This window comes from Neovison vison, chromosome 6 (assembly GCF_020171115.1).
Source record: "Neovison vison isolate M4711 chromosome 6, ASM_NN_V1, whole genome shotgun sequence".
In the NCBI taxonomy this organism is placed as follows: domain Eukaryota; kingdom Metazoa; phylum Chordata; class Mammalia; order Carnivora; family Mustelidae; genus Neogale; species Neogale vison.
In genome coordinates this window covers 150,471,948-150,491,659 of record NC_058096.1, presented here as the reverse complement: position 1 = coordinate 150,491,659, position 19,712 = coordinate 150,471,948, and the positions used below count along the sequence as shown (strand labels likewise).

The 19,712-nt window shown below is 32.5% G+C and overlaps 1 protein-coding gene across 6 annotated transcripts in view; it reads left to right on the top strand.

The window, feature by feature from the left end:
- Positions 1 to 19,484, top strand: part of SLC4A7 (solute carrier family 4 member 7) — a 111,310-nt gene extending 91,826 nt beyond the window's left edge. For 5 of the 6 annotated variants that reach the window (XM_044252595.1, XM_044252593.1, XM_044252590.1 and 2 more), the window contains 6 exons: positions 2,725 to 2,793; positions 4,276 to 4,449; positions 8,400 to 8,531; positions 10,753 to 10,850; positions 13,327 to 13,434; positions 15,414 to 19,484. In XM_044252595.1, the coding sequence (XP_044108530.1) occupies positions 2,725 to 2,793; positions 4,276 to 4,449; positions 8,400 to 8,531; positions 10,753 to 10,850; positions 13,327 to 13,434; positions 15,414 to 15,495 (663 nt within the window). In that variant the 3' untranslated portion in view covers positions 15,496 to 19,484. The remainder of the gene's footprint in view (positions 1 to 2,724; positions 2,794 to 4,275; positions 4,450 to 8,399; positions 8,532 to 10,752; positions 10,851 to 13,326; positions 13,435 to 15,413) is intronic. The other variant, XM_044252594.1, reaches the window with a different exon arrangement.
- The last annotated feature ends 228 nt before the right edge of the window (positions 19,485 to 19,712 follow it).

Sequence of the window (19,712 nt, the reverse complement as noted above, 5' to 3'; positions counted from 1 at the left end):
AATAGTGAAATATGCTTGATATAATTATTTGACCAAAACGTGAAAATAATTGCTGTTAATTAAATAAATGTATTATTTCTGATCAGCTAAATGAAGTAAAGGTAGTAGCGCTCATTAGAAAATACGTACAGCTACTATAAATGAAGAATGCAAGAACTACGTTTAATGCAAGACCTTTAACTTTGTGTTAAATATCTTTTAGTTAACATTTGGTATTTACTATACATATCCTAATGGATCTAGTGATTAAAAAATATAACAATAGCAAATGTAGCTAAGTATATAATCTGAGATTTTCAGTTCATCGTGGGAAGAGCTCTATTTTTTTCCTTTGGTGTTCTAGTTATTGCAAAAAAAACTATTAAGCAAAGAGCTATGTACATTTATATATTGGGGAATAAACTTGGAATGTGTATTAATGTTACTGTATTAACTAAAAAAATTAAAGTTGTATGCTAGACTTCTTTGGCCTTCATCTCGTGAACTTTCTAGCAACAGACTAATTCACCAGATATTTGTTGAGTACTTACTCTGCTGTTATTAAGACTGGGGAAATAATAATAAATAGGATATATTATTGTTTGCTTTTCAGAACTTGGCAGTCTAGTTGGTGAAGCAGATAGGTAAAGGGGCATTTACTGCATTGTGGTGAGTGTATTGTTGGAAGTACTTGGCAAAAGAGGAGAAAGATTTAGTGCACTCTTTTGGGGATATTGTCCCCTACTAAGGAAGGTTGCCTTTAAAATTTTTTAAGTATTGACTGTATATAGGCAGGAAATTCAAATAGAACATCAGGAAAGCCCTAAAATGAGAAGTTAGTCTTCCTATTTTCTGTTGGCTTTCCAGAACCAACTCTCCAGAGATAATTTCTTTTTAACATCTTTATTTTTAAAAGTTATATTGGTAGTTACAGCCATTATAGGTTTACATGCTTTTGTAATTTTATTTTTTGCTTTATTATTATTACACTGAGTCTCTTTACCCAAGACAGTGATTCTTAAAGTTTAGTCTAAGGATGACCTCTGGGAGTCCACAGAAGCAAAAGTATTTGGGGAGCATGTCCTCAGTTTATCTCTGAAGAACCTAGAAGGGTCCTGAGACCAAAAAGCTTGGGAGCCTGTCATGTAAGGTCGGATTTTTTTTTTTTTTAAAGATTTTATTTATTTATTTGACAGAGAGAGATCACAAGTAGGCAGAGAGGCAGGCAGAGAGAGAGAGGAGGAAGCAGGCTCCCCGCTGAGCAGAGAGCCTGATGTGGGACTCAATCCCAGGACCCTGAGATCATGACCTGAGCCAAAGGCAGCGGCTTAACCCACTGAGCCACCCAGGCGCCCGAGGTCGGATGTTTTATGAGGATTTAACACACTTATGTGTCCACCAGCCAGTCTTCCTTCCATCAGCTGCCTTTGGTTGACTGTTTTTAGTTTTACTGTAATGGTTACCAACATTTGCATTCTATGCTGTAATTATAATTAAACTGTCCATGCTTTTTCTGTAAGTTAAATTATAATAATGTAAGCCCTCTGGGAACACATAATTAGTATTATGATGATACCTATGTGTTCACTGAGGACTAAGCAGTCTGATCTGCCTGCACGGAGGCAGAAATATACCCTATTTCACTAAGCTCCTGTTGCTGCTTGAAGAGTAACTGCCCAAGCCTTAGGACCCAGTCAGTTTTCTTAGCACCTATTACCTATTACAGATATTAGACCTTTGAATATGTTCTCATATTTCTATCCCATGTCTTCACTGTTAATGAAAATTTCCTGGCTTTTTTTTTTTTTTTTTTTTTTTTTAAAGAGCTCTTTGGTCTCATCAAAATCATTGTGACAGAATTAATTAATTTGATAATATATGTTTAAATCTAGAAGGCTTTTTCTTTCTTATTATTTTTCCTAGCATTCTAAAGTTGCTTTATGGGTAAAATATTCTCTTAAAATTTCCTGAGGATATTTATTAGATTTCTTCTCTTCCTGTAGTACCTTTTCCTCCTGGGTTTCTTAGGAAAGACGTGCTCATTTGTTCATAGAGAATGAACGTGGTTTTCCTCTGTAGCTCTTAGGTGTTGTTTCTTGTTTTTTGAGTAGGTGGATGGATCCTGTTAATGGCTTTACTGTAGGATGCCTAGGCATGGTAGGTAGGCAGTTGGGATCCCTCTAACTGCCAAAGTAGTAAGGACTTTATTTTGGAGTGGAGTTCAATTATTATATCAGTAAATGGTACTACTGTATAATAGTTACTGTATGGTAGTGATATCAAAATTAATGGCTAATGCCCTTAAAATTTTTTTTAATTAAGCTTTTATTTTAATTCCTGGTTAAAGCTTTATGAATGATTGATACGCACCATGTGCTTTTCTGAGTATTTTAGTATTTGAAATCCTTTAATCTTCATGCAATCTGTTATAGAAATTATGGCATAGAGAGGTTAAGGCTTATGAAGAGGTTAACTGGCTTTTTAAAGCAAGCAGTCTTGATTATAGTGCTCACATTCTTAACCACTGGACATTCTCCCGTTTCATGAAGAAAACATGTAGAAGATAGTTTTTCAAGGAGGCTATTGTTTACTACCATTTTTCTTAAATAGAGAATATAAGTTAGGTCTCCTCACTGAAAGATCTTTTAATTCTACCTCCATAGGTACTCACTGTGTTTTGTGTATTTTATTGCTATGAAATTATTTTAGTAGCATGGGTTCTAACTGTGGTCTTTTTACTTACAGTTTATACCAATGCCTGTCCTGTATGGTGTTTTCCTTTATATGGGAGTTTCCTCATTAAAAGGAATCCAGGCAAGTCTTAAGTAGTTAATAATGATTTTGTAGAGGAACTTAGAACATATTTTACATTTGCCAAGATTGTTTTTGTAATGGTAGTGATGTATTTATAATGGTAGTGATGATATTCTGGGAGGCAGGTAGCTGATAACTTTAAATCCACATTTTCCAAGTGATTATTGCTTACTACACATTTTTTCCCTCAAGAATGAGAGCATGACTTTTTTTTTAACATATAATTAGTATTAGCCCCAGGAGTACAGGTCTGTGAATCGCCAGGTTTACACACTTCACAGCACTCACCATAGTGCACACAGCACTCAACATAGCGCATACCCTCCCCAATGTCCACAACCTAACCACTCTCTCCCTGCCCTCCCCCCAACCCTTAGTTGATCATGATCTCTTTTTAATAGAAGCCAGTGAAAGGCCTTATAACTATTGATAAAGACTGGTATAGTAAGAGGGGGGATGTTGAGGACTGGAATTGTTAATACTTGCCATTTGTGCAGTGCATTACAGTTATGAACCTAGTACACAAATTATTTTCTGTGATTCGCAAAACAACATTGTTAGGCAGGAAAGGAAGAAATACTAATTTTGTCAACTAAGAAACAGAGGGACTTATGGACTATTCTTAATCAAGTAAGCAATGGAGCCAAGGTTAGAACCCAGTGATTTCCCTACTCTGTCTTGTTTATAATAATTCCTGGAAAACAACTGGATAAAATTTATTTAGTTCTTTATGTAAAACACTTGGCTCCATAAGCACTGTTAGCACCACATAGCCACCACCTATCATGGAAAGCATATTGTCTGATGTTGCCAGCTAAGGCTGGCAAGGCTTCACAGAGATTGCATCTTTTTTTTTTTTTTTCCCCCCAGTAGTCTTGGATCTCCCCTCCACTGGTCAAGAAATGATCTCATTAACACACTTTATTTTTTTATTTTTTCTTTTACAACTTTCTTTTATAATTTTGTGAGATCTTACTTCTGGTTTATAAATGAAGAAACTGAAGTTTAGAAAGACCAAGGAATTTGCTCATAGTTTCCTTTACATTGGGTGGAAGTTTAATAATTGTGACTTAAGGCTATTTTATAGCATTGATAATGTTAGAGTTGGAAAGAACCTTGGAAATTGTTGTTCTTTTACTGTACATATTAGAAAACAAGGTCAAAGAAAGTAAATGGCGTATGCAGTTGGTTATAGCAAATAAACATATCTAAATATTTTAATCCCCCAACTTAAGACATTTTGGGTTGAGTCTTCTGATTAAATTAATTGCATGAATTTAGAATGATTGCCTTGATTTTTGCCCCCTCCTTGGGTCCAGATGTTCTGTATTGCAGTATTCTCCTGTACTATGAGAACGTATTAAGGAAGTTACAGTTTAAATTACAAAACTCTGAGGTTGTATATAATTGCTTAAGTAGCAGAAATGATGGTTTTGTTAAAAACTTTTTCTTGCTTTGTTTTGTTTTCCATTCAATACGTAGTTTTTTGACCGTATAAAATTATTTGGAATGCCTGCTAAGCATCAGCCCGATCTGATATATCTTCGTTACGTGCCTCTCTGGAAAGTCCATATTTTCACAGTCATTCAGCTCACTTGTCTTGTTCTTTTGTGGGTGATAAAAGCTTCAGCTGCGGCGGTAGTTTTCCCCATGATGGTAAGGCTTTTTTTTTTTTTAATTTTTTTTTCAGACTTTGTCACTAATTAATAACGCTCTTTGTTTCAACAGTATTTTACTTTTCTCTTAGTAATATAATAACATATTAGTAATGTTTGTATTTGAGAAAGGGAATAGCTCACCTTAGTACCTTAGGTGTTTCAAAATATGAACTGGCCCTTTCGTAGCTATTAAACCAGTCACTTTAGAAACTGAATTCGCCTGTTATTTTCCATATTTTTGTTTGTTTTTTAGTCCCTGGGCTACAGAATGTTGTTTTGTATTTTTGAACAACTTTAAAGTTTAGGACATTTATGGAACAAAGATGATAATGAGATATAAAAAAGCAAAGCAGCTAGAACAGCATAGTTCTTTAACAAAATGTTTCAATACATCTTTCTCAGAAATTAACAGATCTAGAAGTTAAAAAATAATAAAAATTTTAGGTAGTATTAAGAAGATAACATTGTTCACTAAATTATCACAGAATATTGAATTTTGCAAACAGAGAATATTCATCCTTCTTAAATTCCATGTAAACACTGGTTATGTACTTGGCCACAGAGAAAGTCTTTAAAAATTAAGAAGCTATAAAAATTATGCAGGTAATTACATTTCCTGATCACAAATAAATTACAAATGAATAATGAAAAGCACTAAAAACATGTGAAGTATTTAGACATTAAATGCTGAAATAATCCCTGGGTTGAAAACTGAGTTAAAAAAACATTGTGGGTATTGCAGCAGGGAATTTTGAACAAAGTCGGTGAGATACATCTAACGTTCATAAGGAAAATGTATACCCTTCACTACATAGATTATTCAAGAAGACTTTTTAAAAAATGCAACCAAATTTTTTATTTGTAAAACTCAATAATGAATAAGCTCCTTTCAATTTGAGTAAAGAAGAAAAGGACAGAGCAAAATATACAAGATTAAGAAAGAGAAAAGAAATGTAATCACAGTACTGGAAGAGATTTGAGGGGCTTTCAGAAAGTACTACATGAATCTATAGGAGTAAGTTTGTACATCTAGTGTGGAGGTTGACAAACTTTATTTCTGTAAAGTGTCAAATATTTTCAGCTTTGTAGATCACAAGATATATAGGCACTTCTATAACAGGAGAGAAATTTCCACAATTTCTTATTGGTAAATCCTAAAAAGTAATTGTATAGTTTTTTAAAATGAAAGACTACTAATGAGAAGAATATAATTCTTTTTCATTTGAGATATTTCATGGGGCTGAGGTTCAAAGTTAATGTTCCCTATCATCAAGTCATTTCCAAATGTGCATCTTTGTATGGTCACAGGCCATACAAAACAGGTAGGGCAAGATTTAACCCAGGGGCTGTGGTTTGTTTACCACTGGTCTAGAGGAGATGGGTTATTTCCATTCTATACATACATTTCCAAGAATTAGCCCAAAGAGAAATGGAAAATTTATGGATCTGTATAACTCAGTTGCATACAAGAGACTGGAAAAATGGCCAAAGATCTGCCCTTGGATCACAGGCCCAGGTGATTTTAAAGAACAGTTAATTCCAGTACTTCTGGAATTATTCTAGGAAAGGAAAGGAAGAGATGGAAAAGTCTGCATTTTTTTCTCATGAAATACTAGCAAGATCTTAATACCAAAGCCTAGTAAAGTTGTAAAAAGAGTGATGGTGACTTCTCACTTAACTAATATAAGTCCAAAAACTCTTAAGATATTTACAAATAAATTTTTGTGTTTCTATAAGTAAAATATGATTAAATAGAGTGTGATACTTCAGCAGCAAATAAAAAATACCAACATAATTAAAGATAGAAAGTCTTATAAAATTGTAGTCATTGTGCATAAAAATTTGTAAATAAATTCCAATATAGGGAAGCACACTATTACTGTTGTTATTTGATATGAACTGAAGGTTCTAACTGTGATAAAAGAATAATATAATATTTGTTATAAGGGAGAGGTAACATCATTTGTAGATAATATGATTGTTTGCCTGTTAACTCAAATAAATCAAATGAAAAAAGACTAAAAGCCCTAGTAGAATTAGTAAGAATTTTGTTAGAGTGGGTGGTTACAAGAAAACTGGTTGACGTACCAAAAGAAATTTATTATATGATAGCTTTGGATGCTGTAGGTTTGCAAGCAAGGTATGGATGGGGCCATGCTCCCTTTGTAACCTGTAAGGGAACTCTTTTGCCTCTTCCTAGCTTCTAGTGGTTTGCTGAAAGTTTGGCATTGTGTTGCAACTGTGTAACTCCAAACTGGTACCTTGTGATGTGGTCTGTATATCACTGTGTCTTTATATGACCGTTTTATTAAGACCTTGGGCATACTGTATTAGGAAACCACCCTACTCCAGTATGACCTCATCTTAAGTATATCTCCAACAACCCTATTTCCAAACAAAATCATATTCTGAGGTACCAGGGGTTAGGATTTCAATGTATCTTTTATGGGGGACACAATTCAATCCATAATAATGTTGCGAAGTACATAAAATTTAGATCTGAACAAAGAGGAAGATACATCATATTCTTTGTGCATACTTAGTATTGTAAAAATGTCACTTCCATGTTTGAATTTTATGAATTTTATTTACATGTGTGTTTGTGTGTATTCGGAGAGGGTGTTGTCATTGTGAACTATATACTTTGAGTATATAATCTTAGAAGATTTGACTGTGTATGGAAGCTAAGGTTGCTTCTGTAACTGATAACCATATTCAGAAAGAAACCATAAATGAATTGAAGATTTAAATGTTAAAATGTAGTAGAAATTTTTGAAAGATATTTATGTAGTCTAGTGATGGAGGGTAACCTTTCAAGAGGATAGGGAAACCCAGCTGTAAAGGAAAGATCTATTTGACCACATGATAATTAAATGTTTTATATGGACATAGTAAAATCAGATTGTGAACTAGGAGAAAGTGTTTGTAACATTCGGGGCAGATAAAATGCTTCTATCTGAACTGCACAGAGCTCTTATGAACTCACGAATAAAAGTCATAAAAGGCAATTGAAAACCAGGCAAAAGATAGTAATAAGGAAAAGAAGAAATCAGCGGACATTTGAAAATATCTTGAACCTTAGTATCAGTTAAAGGAAAACAAATTAAAGTAATGGTGTATCTTTATCACATATGTAATTGGAAGTCTAAAGCCAGTATTGGCAAATGGGCTCTCTAATGAATTGCTCAAGAGATTTTTAAATTTATTTCAATTTGGGGGCGACTGGGTGTCTTAGTCGGTTAAGTGTCCTACTCTTGATTTTGGCTCAGGTCATGAGATCGAGCCCTACCTTGAGCTTCCTGCTGGGCAGGAATGGAGCCTGCTTAAGATTCTCTGTCTGTCCCCCTTCCCCCCACAACACCCCCCCCCAATAAATAAATAAATAAATAAATATATATTTTTTTTTACACGCACACACATATCTGCTTATATAATGTATATAGTTTAAGGTCATCATAAAAATTAATTGAATTTAATTAATTAAAGTGAAGATCTCATGCTTAATCTGCTTTATAATTTTATGCAGAATGTATGGGATTTATATAGGAAAAGGTTAAAAATGCCATTTCTTTTATATGTTTTCTTTGAGCTGGAATCTTGAAAGATAAATAGGTGACTCAGTTCCTTTGAAATAAGATGGTATATAAAGTGATTTTTAAAAAATTTACTTGAGAGAGAGGGGAGGAAGCAGGGAGAGACAGAGAGAGACTTTAACAGACTCCTTGCTGGGTGGAACCCCAGTCGGGGTTTGATCTCATGACCTGAGCCAAAACCAAGAGTCCTGATGCTTAATCAGCTGCACCATGCAGGGGCCCCTGAAGTGATTTTTAAATAAAATGCAAGAAGTACTTTTTTGTTATTTGTGATTTGATACTTTTTCTCTCTTTAAATGACATAATTTGTATATTTTTAGATGTTACTTAATAGTTTCTCCCCCCCTTTTTAAAGGTTCTTGCATTAGTCTTTGTACGCAAACTCATGGATCTGTGTTTCACAAAGAGAGAACTTAGTTGGCTTGACGATCTCATGCCAGAAAGTAAGAAAAAGAAAGAAGATGACAAAAAGAAAAAAGAGAAAGAGGTAAAAAGACCAGAATTTCAAATTTATGCTATTCACTTGTTTAATATTTTGTATCGAGTAACTGGCCCTCTTGTGGTCACTTTACAGGAATCCGCTTCTTTGATCCTCCTAAGAACCTTATTATTATGAAGCGTAGGTACTTCTATTATTCCCAGTTTACAAATAAGGAAACTGAGGCATAGGTTAGTAGGGAACTTGCTTTAAACATTAGCTCTTAATCCATTTTACCAACATAAGTTGCCCCTCCAAAGCCTTGACCCCCCAAAAAAAACTTTCAAAAATTACATTATCACATGTGTACTTAATTTTAAAAGTGAGAGAATTTAGCTGTCTTTAAAACATAGGTAATGCATAGGTAACACAAGCACATTAAATACATAAGCACATTTTACTGTACATTTTAATTTTAACATTTTAATATTCTGACATATACATAATGACAAAAAGGACTTTAAATTTAATCTTTTTACAGAAAGTAGTGTTAAACTGTAGTCTTAATTTTCAGTATTATGTACCTTTATTTTGTATACAGAGATTTACATGAATATTTTATTCCGAATTTGATTTTTTAAATAACCAGTTCAATGCTGTTGCTTAGTAAGAAAGAAAAGTAGACATGTAGCAAGTTCACATGTAGCATAGATGATTGTATTGATTTTAGTACCTAACTCCGTTTTCCCATTAGAATGAGAATATTGCTTGAAATTCAAAGATAAGAAGAAAGATATTGTAGTCCTGTTTAAATAGGGATCTCAACATTACTTTTCCTCTAATTTTTGAGAGACGGCAACATAATTTATACCTTATTATATTGCATAGTATTTATGGAAATGGGTTTGTTAAAACTTAACAGACAACTGGGTTTAGGCCTTGGTATTTTTTTTTCTTTACATAGTTTGGATTGATTATTCAATGCTAATTTATGGCACAATTACTGGTTTTTATTTAACAGAAATTATGATTCTTTATTTAGGATACTAACAAATATGTGTAAATGTTTATGAGCTTTTGGTGAATTTTCAAAGAGGATGCAATTCATTTATAAAATACTTAGGTTAAAATTACCTGTTTATTATTTTTTGCATTAAGTTAGAATAAGTTTCAGTTTACATAGCAGAAGACAAAAGTAAAGGAGGCCTCAGCACAAGCGTTTATGGTCTCCTATAGAAGTCTTGAGAAGGGTGAATGATCTGGTGTAATGGCTCCCCAGAGTTGTCTGGAGAGCCTGTGCCTCTTTCCCCCTAGCCTAGGCATACAGTTTCCAGTCTCAGAATAGCCTCATAGGTCAAAATGAATGCAGAGCCTGAGCTCTCATGTTAGCATTAGAGATGGCAGAAAGGATGGGGTGAGAAAGCAAAATGGGCTCTCCCCTGCTATCCTTGTTTTTTAAGAAGTCTCCAGAAATGTCATCCAGTAAGTTCCACTTGAATCTCATGGCCACGTGGAGTTACTACAAATGCTGGGAAATTTAGCTCTGGTTTTTTGTTTGTTTTTTTTTTTTTTTTTTTTTTTTTTAAAAGCTGGGCATATTGTCACCTACAAGTAGTGGGATTTCTAGTGGTAAGAAAGAAGCGTGTAGATGTTCTCCCAGTCCATCCTGATGTATCCCCAGTAAATACGATATCATGATTTTAGGTCATGTCTCCAGTATATGTTTTTCTCCACCTGGGGCGACATTTCTCCTCAGGGTTTATATTTCTGTGTTTGAGAAACTTTTGATTGTCAGAATTGGATGGGCATCTAGTGGGTAGAGGTCCGGGCTGCTACCAAATATCCTATATATGCAAGATTTTCCCTTACTACGAAGAATTGTTTGGCCCTAAATGTCAGTATTGCTGAGATTGAGAAACCCTGCCTCATCCAAATGAGGTTTTGCTTATATTGTATTGTAATGAAAGCCATCAGATTTTACAAAATTTTATCTTACTATATACTAATAATTGATAATAAAATTTATGTAGTTGAATTAATTTTAACATAGTATTCATATAACTGAAAGAAATGAAAGTTATAACCATTTAAAATTTAACCTTTACAAGTGGTTGTTTTCTTTTGTGCTGCCAGTATGTGTTTATAGTTGTAAAAGGAATTTTTCAGTCATGACAGATATGTTTAAATATATTGTCAGTTTGGGTTTGTAATTCTTGAAGATGTTATCTATTAATTGGTCCTTGTGAAAATATTCTGGGAAAAGTAATTTTTTCATGTATGTGCTCTGAAGGAAGCTGAACGAATGCTTCAAGCTGATGATGACACCGTGCACCTTCCCTTTGAAGGGGGAAGTCTCTTACAGATTCCGGTTAAGGCCCTCAAATATAGGTGAGATAAAACTTTATCTTGTAAAATGTGTTTTGTGTACATGTCAAGTACATGAATAAGCCATGTTAATGCTTTGTTAAAGTAGTGATCTCTATTTTTAAAAAGATGACAAAACTGATACCTGGCCTAAGGTCAACAACTCAAGGGGGTCTTCGGAAATTTGAAAGGGAAATCTCATGGTCCTTCCCCTTGCAGGTTTGTAGGCAGGAGGGAAGAAAAAGCTTGACTTGAACCAGAGCCTTAAACCAACTTCCAAGCCAAGCAGACAAGAGTACTTGTCTTGCATCACTCCTGTTTGAATGAAGTTTAAAATCAGTATAGCTTTCCCTCTCTGTACTTTATTAGGCCTGCATCAGAGTGTGCTGGAAAATTAATCTTTGTAACCCATTTTCTGATAACTTTCCAAATTGTGACTTGACCATTGGCAGTGAGTATGCTCCTATTATGAAAAAGTTGAGTTCCATGTATAGCTTATTATGTATGAGTTTGTTGATTTACATGTAAATTTAAGAACTAAAGACAGTGGCAAATTCTTCTGTTTATCTTTTTGTAGTTTTAAAAGATTAAAAACGTATATATCTGATTCTTTTTTTTTTTTTTTTAAGATTTTATTTATTTATTTGACAGAGAGAAATCACAAGTAGACTGAGAGGCAGGCAGAGAGAAAGAGAGGGAAGCAAGCTCCCTGCTGAGCAGAGAGCCCGATGTGGGACTCGATCCCAGGACCCTGAGATCATGACCTGAGCCGAAGGCAGCGGCTTAACCCACTGAGCCACCCAGGCGCCCCTATATATCTGATTCTTATTTCCACATTTTTTCTATTTCTAATTAGCTATTGATAGTAGAAAAGTCAGGTTTAGAATGTATATAGGTTCCTTCCCTGACCAGTTAATGGAAAAGATTTGTTGGTATTTATTAACTTTGGGTTTGTTTTCATTTTTAATGAATCTTTATAGTTTTTACAGAGGTCTTACTTAGACTTGTACATGTTGATTAGTTTTGATAAATGAATTCATCAAGTAATAGTCCTTTATACTTTTTACTATTAATTTTCATCATTGGTATTACTTTGTGTCACCTTTCAAATCTTTCTTATATAATATACTTTAAACTAAATGCCAAGTACAGATATCTTAATATACACAGCTATAATGCTTGGCTTTGCTTGATTCTGTAAATGTTCATTAAATGAGTTAATATATTAACTTTGTTGTACTTAAAAAAAGAGTATAGGAACTGCTATGATGGTTATTAGTGACATCAATTTGTTGAGATTATTTTCCACTTAATTTCTATAGGTCCTGCATTACCCCTTTCTCAGTGTGATTATACACAGGCCTTGACAAATTTAAGTGGAATTTATACTTACACAATCTGATGTTTAACAAAAAGAATGATTATCTCTATTTACTTTTGTCTTTTTAAGTGATGACATAGGCCAAGATAAAGGCTGCTTTGCTTAAAATTTGGACATTAAAGAATGCCAGCAATTGGCTGATCTGTTTATCTGTTCTAATTTAAAATCTTAAGTAGCTTTGGGTTACTTACCATAAAAATCAAATGAGATAATAAAGAAAAACATTGGGAAACTGTAAAACTCCATTAAATATGAAAGTAGTTGATTTAATATAGACAGATTTTTTTTTTCCCCCATCTCGTTTTATTTTGGGGAAAAAATCAAAATGTACTATTTTTTTAAAAAAAGGTCTTGATTTCTCCTAATGGGAAAGTTCTTAAAGGGGGACATTTGAAGCTAGAAAGTGCTTCAGGAATGTCTCTCTTCAGTTATTTGAAGTTGGCAACCAGCTACAGAAACATTTACTCAGAGTAGATAGTTTCCAGTTGGTGGACTCTGCCCTTGTGAATCTGAGCATTCAAATTTTGTACACTTTAAAAAAATTGATCTGGTAAACCACCTTTTCTAGAGATTCTGCAGGGACATGTCACATTTCTCAGAAGTCTTATATTTTAAACATTTGGATTTAAGATGTGAACAAAGCTAACACTTTCTAAAATTACAGCCATTTAGTTATTTATCATGTAGCTGCCATTGCATTTTTTTTTAAAATCATGATCTTAAGTTTTCCTTATGTACTTTGGATCTCTAGTTGATGAGGTTGAAATTTATCCTAGTTATAAAAGTTTTCTAATTGACTTAAGGCTGTATTTTTTATATGTAATATATTCTTTTGTTATTTCAATAATATGTGTATAGCCAAGATGATCATCTTTGGGCTTCATTGCCAATTTAATTAATCTTAACTCCTAGTTTTGGTTATATAGAAGGATGTAATTCCCCACGAAACCTTTATAACAGAACTCCGAAATTCTGATGTTTTGCTAGACCTTGGTTTAAATGCATGACAAAGAGTTTTCTCAATTTTAAAATTGATGAAGACAAATATTAATAGAGAGTGATAATATTAATGCTTTTGCAAGTACTGAATACTAACCAAAAAGTATATTTGTTCTTCAGTGTTGATCCCTCAGTTGTTAACATATCAGATGAAATGGCCAAAACTGCACAGTGGAAGGCACTTTCCATGAATACTGAGAATGCCAAAGTAACCAGATCTAGCACGAGGTAGCTGTAACTCTTTATGCATTTTCTAACTGTAGCCGATTTTTAATCGACTTATGGGTAGATAGCTATTTCATAAAACCTTTAAAGGTAACTCAGTTTGTATAAGTTATATTCTCTTAACAAAGCCAGCCTTCTTCTTTTCTTCCCCTCTTCCTTTTATCTGTCTGTCCATCATTTTGCCGAATATTGGAAATCAGATATAAGTGCTGATTGGTTACCTTTTAAATTCATAATTGCCTATTTCCGAAAAGAATTTGAGCCATTTTATAATAAAAATGAATATATACATGTGGCAGTATGGAATAAGTATATAAAATACCAAAACCATATAAAGAAAGATAATTACTAGAGGTTACATAAATACTCTTAAGTGAACACTGCCTCAGTCATGCTTTCTGATGGTCTGAGAAAAAAGATAGACATGACTGTTTTCCTTGTTTTGCTTTAGCGTGGCATTTCTTCAGATGAGATAAACATTTTCCTAGAAGATAGTTGGAAGAAATTTTTAATCCATGGATATAAACACCATTTGGTTTTATAATGGACCACATATTCCATAACAATTTTTATAACTCCTCTCTTAGATTTCTTGTTAGGAATCCATTTTGTCTTTCTTTTATGCTCACTTCAAGGCCTGAATCTAAGGGATTCTATTTTGATAACCGTTACTACTTTAATCCCTTGGGTCTGTGGAGAAATGAGGTATTATCCTGTAGTGCATGCAGTCATTCATATTGCACAAATACTCTGTGTGCACTTTGTGTCAGACACTGTTGGGTGTCCATATACTCTGCTTGGACATCAGATCAAAACTTTTTTCAGGGCAAATGGTCACTGGCTACTTCTGATTGATTAGTTACTGTCTTTCTGGCCACTGTCTTTTGATAGTAATTAGTTAGGTTTTATTCATTCCTTCCTCGCCTCTTCTTAGAGCTTTGCTCCTACTTAATCTCTATTATCCCCCCCGACTTTTGTTTTTTTTTAAAATAATTTCTTGCCTTCTGATTTTTTTAAGCTGGACTATTTCCCTTTTTCTGTCTTTGATCTTAAAAGTTTTTAAAAAATGAACTCTTTGTCATTTTGATTATTCCATGCGGCTAGAATTTAGCTTAATGCTCTTTTTACTCTTAATAATTTTTCACACGTTGTCAGCACTTGTGGCCCAGATTATTAATATAGTTGCAAATGTAAAGACCTTATAATAATATTATTGTATGCTATACAATAATATAAAATTATCTTTTATGCTTCTGCCTCTCATTGAGGTTGCCTCTCAATTCCAAATTAATAGGGGAAGAAAAACAGTGTATAGGTTATGTCATTTAACAGAAAAAATGTTTGGAGGTCCTTCCTTCAGTCTTGTCTGGACAAGGCAGCAAACCAGTGTGTTGTTATACATTTGAAAAGCTTTTTCAAAACACATATTCATGTGTTACAATTAAATTAGTCACTTAAATCCATGGACATGAAATTATTGTATTTGATATAAATTTGAAAATATAGAATATACGTGTTTTTATTTTTTTTTATTTGTAAACCAAATTTGGTGAGAGAAAGTTTATAAATTTGTTACATTTTGCAGAAAATTATTATATAGATGCTTATCTATATTAACAAAGGTTGCTTTTTTTAATGGATTTGTCAGTGAAATGTTACATGCTACAACTATTTATTTATAAAATAAAACTAATAAATCAGACTTAGTCATATAGTGACTAAGAAACTCCTCTTCAGTTGTAAAAAAAAAAAAAAACCATGTATTTCAGTGGCAAGCATATCCATTAAAAATACTAAGAATTTTTAATATTTGTCCTTCCAATCAAATTTATTGGTAGGAAAAGAAAGCAGTAAAATAATAATAGTGAATCATATGTTTATAGTATTAATAGTAATTTCAAAAGGCTTATTGTGGATACTAAGCATTGGCCATTTTTTGAAAGTAATAAGAATCATTTATTCTCATTCCTTGTTTTAAATAGCCCTGAAAAACCTGTGAGTGTGAAAATAAATCTTGAAGACGAACCAACAAAGAAATACATGGATGCTGAAACTTCGTTATAGAATTGAACCAAGAGGAATTATATATATAGCTATACAGATATATATTTTATTTATATATATATATATAATGTGTGTATTTCATGTCATTATATATAACAATATTGTAAGTCATGCTGTTTATGTGTGACTCCTGGGTTTTTGAAGTAGTGTCTAAAGTTTGTTAGGAACACCATGGAGACTGTGTATATAATGAAATGGTCTCTTAGAAATGAGGTACATGGTTCTTTCTATTCAAATATTTATTCTGTTGAAAAAAAAATTTCTGTTCTGCAGTAGAAAGATGTGGGGAAATGCATTCAATCTACTTTTCCTTTAAGTCTATTTGTTCATCAGTGGTAATTCATACCAACCTTATGTGATGTACTTTGTCCATATATTTATAATTTTTACTTGAGCTACTAAAAATTTTTACATATTATTTCACTTTTGTTAGTTCTTTGTGGGAAGAACAGGGAGTCTTTATGCCATTGTTGTGGACAAATGGTAACATGTCATGGCTTCTCTGTATGTATGTTTCATTTATGCAGATGTCCATCATGTTTCACAAGCAGTGGAGAGTTTTTGGCTCTAGCGGTAGAACAATAGAAACTGTCTAGATAAGAACTATAGTCTTGACCTTTGTGTCTTTAAAATTTATTTTAAATCTTAAAAAACGTCCACATCCAGGTTTCTATTCGAATAGGCAAGTAAAATTGCAGGTGATTTTATTATAATTTAACCCCATACCAGTCATAACTTTGTGGATTTTAGAAGCTGTAAAATGCCAGTTGATAATAGTTAAATTTTGTTGCCTTTGTAGAATTTTTTTTTGAATCCTAATGCTTTATAAGAGCCCAGAATGCTTCCTCTGTTCTCTGCCTTTGCTGTCTTTTACTTAAAATATGGTTAAGTTTATATCAGGTTTAAATTCTTGATTATTTTTCTATTACAAGTAATATGACTAAATAATCAGGAATCACAATTCTCTTAATGGGTTTATGATCAGTATTATTTTATTCTAAAGAATTACCTTTCATTTTCTTGTTTACGTTGTTATTCTTTCTATGGTATAGATAATATTTAATAGATTGTTATCTGTGATCTATTATAAACTATTTTATTTATTTTCATTGATATGATACTTAGATATATAAACATTTGAAAAGGTAACAAATACAGAATAATTTAAATTGTTCATGTAAATAGTTGGTGCTCACTTGCATTTATGGTTTATTATCTTCGAAAGCAGTTGACAGATTTTACATCTTTGATATAAAGCACTGCCATATTTGTATTTTAAAAGGAATTTAAACATTTTATGTATAGCTCAGATTGATGGCATTCTTTCTGGTTTGTGTTAGTATTTGTTATTTAGTTTCTGCTTTTCTGAGCTATCTTTAACTTCTAGCAAATCTTTTTAGTCATCTTTTATAAACTCTTAGCTCTACATGAAATAAATAAATGTTATTCTTGTTAAGCCTGTAGGACTGGATGAATGGGGTTGTGAAAGTGATTTGGCAAGAGGATAATTTACGAAAACCAAATGAGTATTGAGAAGCCACAGGAATACCGAAATTGTAACATGGATATGAGGATGAAAATTTTAATGAAATTCCAATGCGCCCCTTAATCATTTGTAATTGAAGTTCAAAAGTATGAACAGTTGATCTTATAGAGGATCATGAGGAATGCCAAAAGCTGGTATTTTAGCAATTCTGACGTGTTTTGAATCCATTGTAAACTGCTCGGTAGCTGATATAATTTCCCCATCTGAGACCATATTGTCAGATTCTAGTTAAAGAATTCGACTTCTGCCTCAAATGAGAAGTTGGAAATGTAGCTACTTTTCTGTAGAAAATAGAGCTGGCATCATTTGGCACTGCCTGAAAAAGAGTTAGACTATATTGGCAATTGATAATTGAGTATTACCCACGGTGCTTATTATTTTTTATGAGCTTCCACTGAAATGATTCCTATTATTCGTAGCAGCATAATCATTTCCAAAGACCCCAGTATTTGCTGCTATATTTTGTAAACTCCCCTGGTGTACCCGAACAAGGGGATTTCCTCACATCATTTCTTTGTGTCTAGACATCATAGGGTTAACAGATGTGCTTATTTTATAGGAAGGGATTTTAAAATTTAAACTGAGAACTACCTGGGATCATAGTGTTTCTGTGATTTTATTTAATTATGTATAGTAATTGTCCAGTGCCAGAAAAACCATGACTTGCAAAATACTTTGCACTCAAAATGTTTTCACTATTTCTAATTGTTAATGGTTTCTGCTTTCTTTTGACTACTTGACTTAAAAAATGATCTGATACGACTACTCCATTGAAGAGCAAAGGTAACTCATGTTTATTAAGTAATTAACTGCTTGTTCTACATGGTTATAGTATTTTCCACTATTTTAAAAAAAAATAACGGTCTTGGCTAGTGTTCATTGCAAGACAGTAAAAATTATAATTTACTACATATATTAATTTCTAAATGTTGCCTTAAATAGGTATAAATGAGCAGTAGTAATTGCAGTGTACTGATTTACCTCAAGGTGCAAAATAATTAAACCTGTACATATTCCATTTACAAAATAAGTTAATATAAACAGCCCTGCACTTTCTTAGATGCCTTGGTTTCCAGGATGGAGCTTAGTGCTACTGAATACCCTGGCTACAGAGCCACCTCAGGATATTCTTCTCTCCACCCTATTTTATTTATTTATAGAGGCCTGTTTACAGAGACTATAATAAATCCTGATGTTGACCATCTGAAATTTACTTTCTTTTGAATGCTATTTCACTCTAAAATAGCAGCTTTTGAGAAAACAATGAATGAACTTCCTTATGATAAAAGGATGATTCTTTATATTCTCTTATATTAGATATGCTGAAGTGAAGCACACAGTCTTTCGTGTGTGTGTGTCTATGTGTGTGTGTGTGGTGTAAGAGAGAGAGAAAAAATGATGTTTAAAATCTTAAATCTCTTCAGTTATTGAAAAAAGCTGTGGCATATCAATGTTCATATTTGCCAAGTCTTTGTAAAACATGATGTGCTAATGCATGTTATTTATAAAGCAGGTTTCTTTACCACTCAAAATTACTAATTTTTGTTTTCTCCACCCAAAAAGCATTTGTTTCTTCCTCATGCTTCAAGTTTATGTATGTATATAATAGCTTTCTAAGTTTTTCCTTTCACAAACACAGGTTCAGAATTCTGTAAAACATAAAATGGTTTCTGAAACTGAGGTATTACACCAGAGCTTGCTGTTTTTCAAGGATCATATCATGTGCGTCAGTTCTTTAAATGTGCTCAACATGTGAATCCTGTTTTAAAGTGCTCAGATTTTGGATGTGTAAGCCATTGATATAACATTGTAATTCAAAAATGTTTAAATTAAATAACTTAATGTTTTAAATTTATTTATGTAGATTACATCATTGTTAATCATATATAATGCAAATGTGTGAAATGTTTTTTGGTTTAGTCCAACAATTATTTATTTTTTAGAAAGTAAGTTTAAAGATTTTAAGGACATTGAAAATTAAAATAGTGTTCAAAATTCAAAATTTGGCAATTTTAATGTAAAGTTGGTTCTTTTCTAACATTATCAGAAAGTAATATAAGTATCAATAATAGGAAAATATATAGTTGGAAATGGAATCATCTAAAGATCATTTTAAAACTTTAATTTAATTAGCACATACTGACTTCTACAGTTGACTTATAGTAATTGTTAAACCCCAGTGGTTTTTAAATCAGATTTTGTGATTTTTGTGTTGTGGCTTTTCTTTTGTTGCTTTAATATTAAAAATCTGGGGGGATTTTTGTTTGTTTTGTAGGGGGTTATCTTTCAATGTTTACTATGTTTGAATAAATAGAAATTGAATTTTATTGTTCATTTATATAGTATTTGATAGCTTGGTATAATTTCACAGTACAGTTCTAATTTTTATGACTTTTATAATTACAATGATAATATTTTCTTTTGTAATAAAATTCAAGGTAAATTAAACATTTAAAATGTAGAACTGGTATTTTTCATTTATATGAAGTACAGGTCTCTACCAAGTCTATAATGTGAACAATTCTGCCTTTCAAATTTGTTTCATAATTGTTAGAAGAAAACTATTTTTTAGAGATGTTATTGAAGTTGAGAGAGCAATAAAAGTCTACTGAATTAGTTGTTGGATATTGTCTTTATTTTGTACTTTAATTATTAGAATTGCTGCATATCT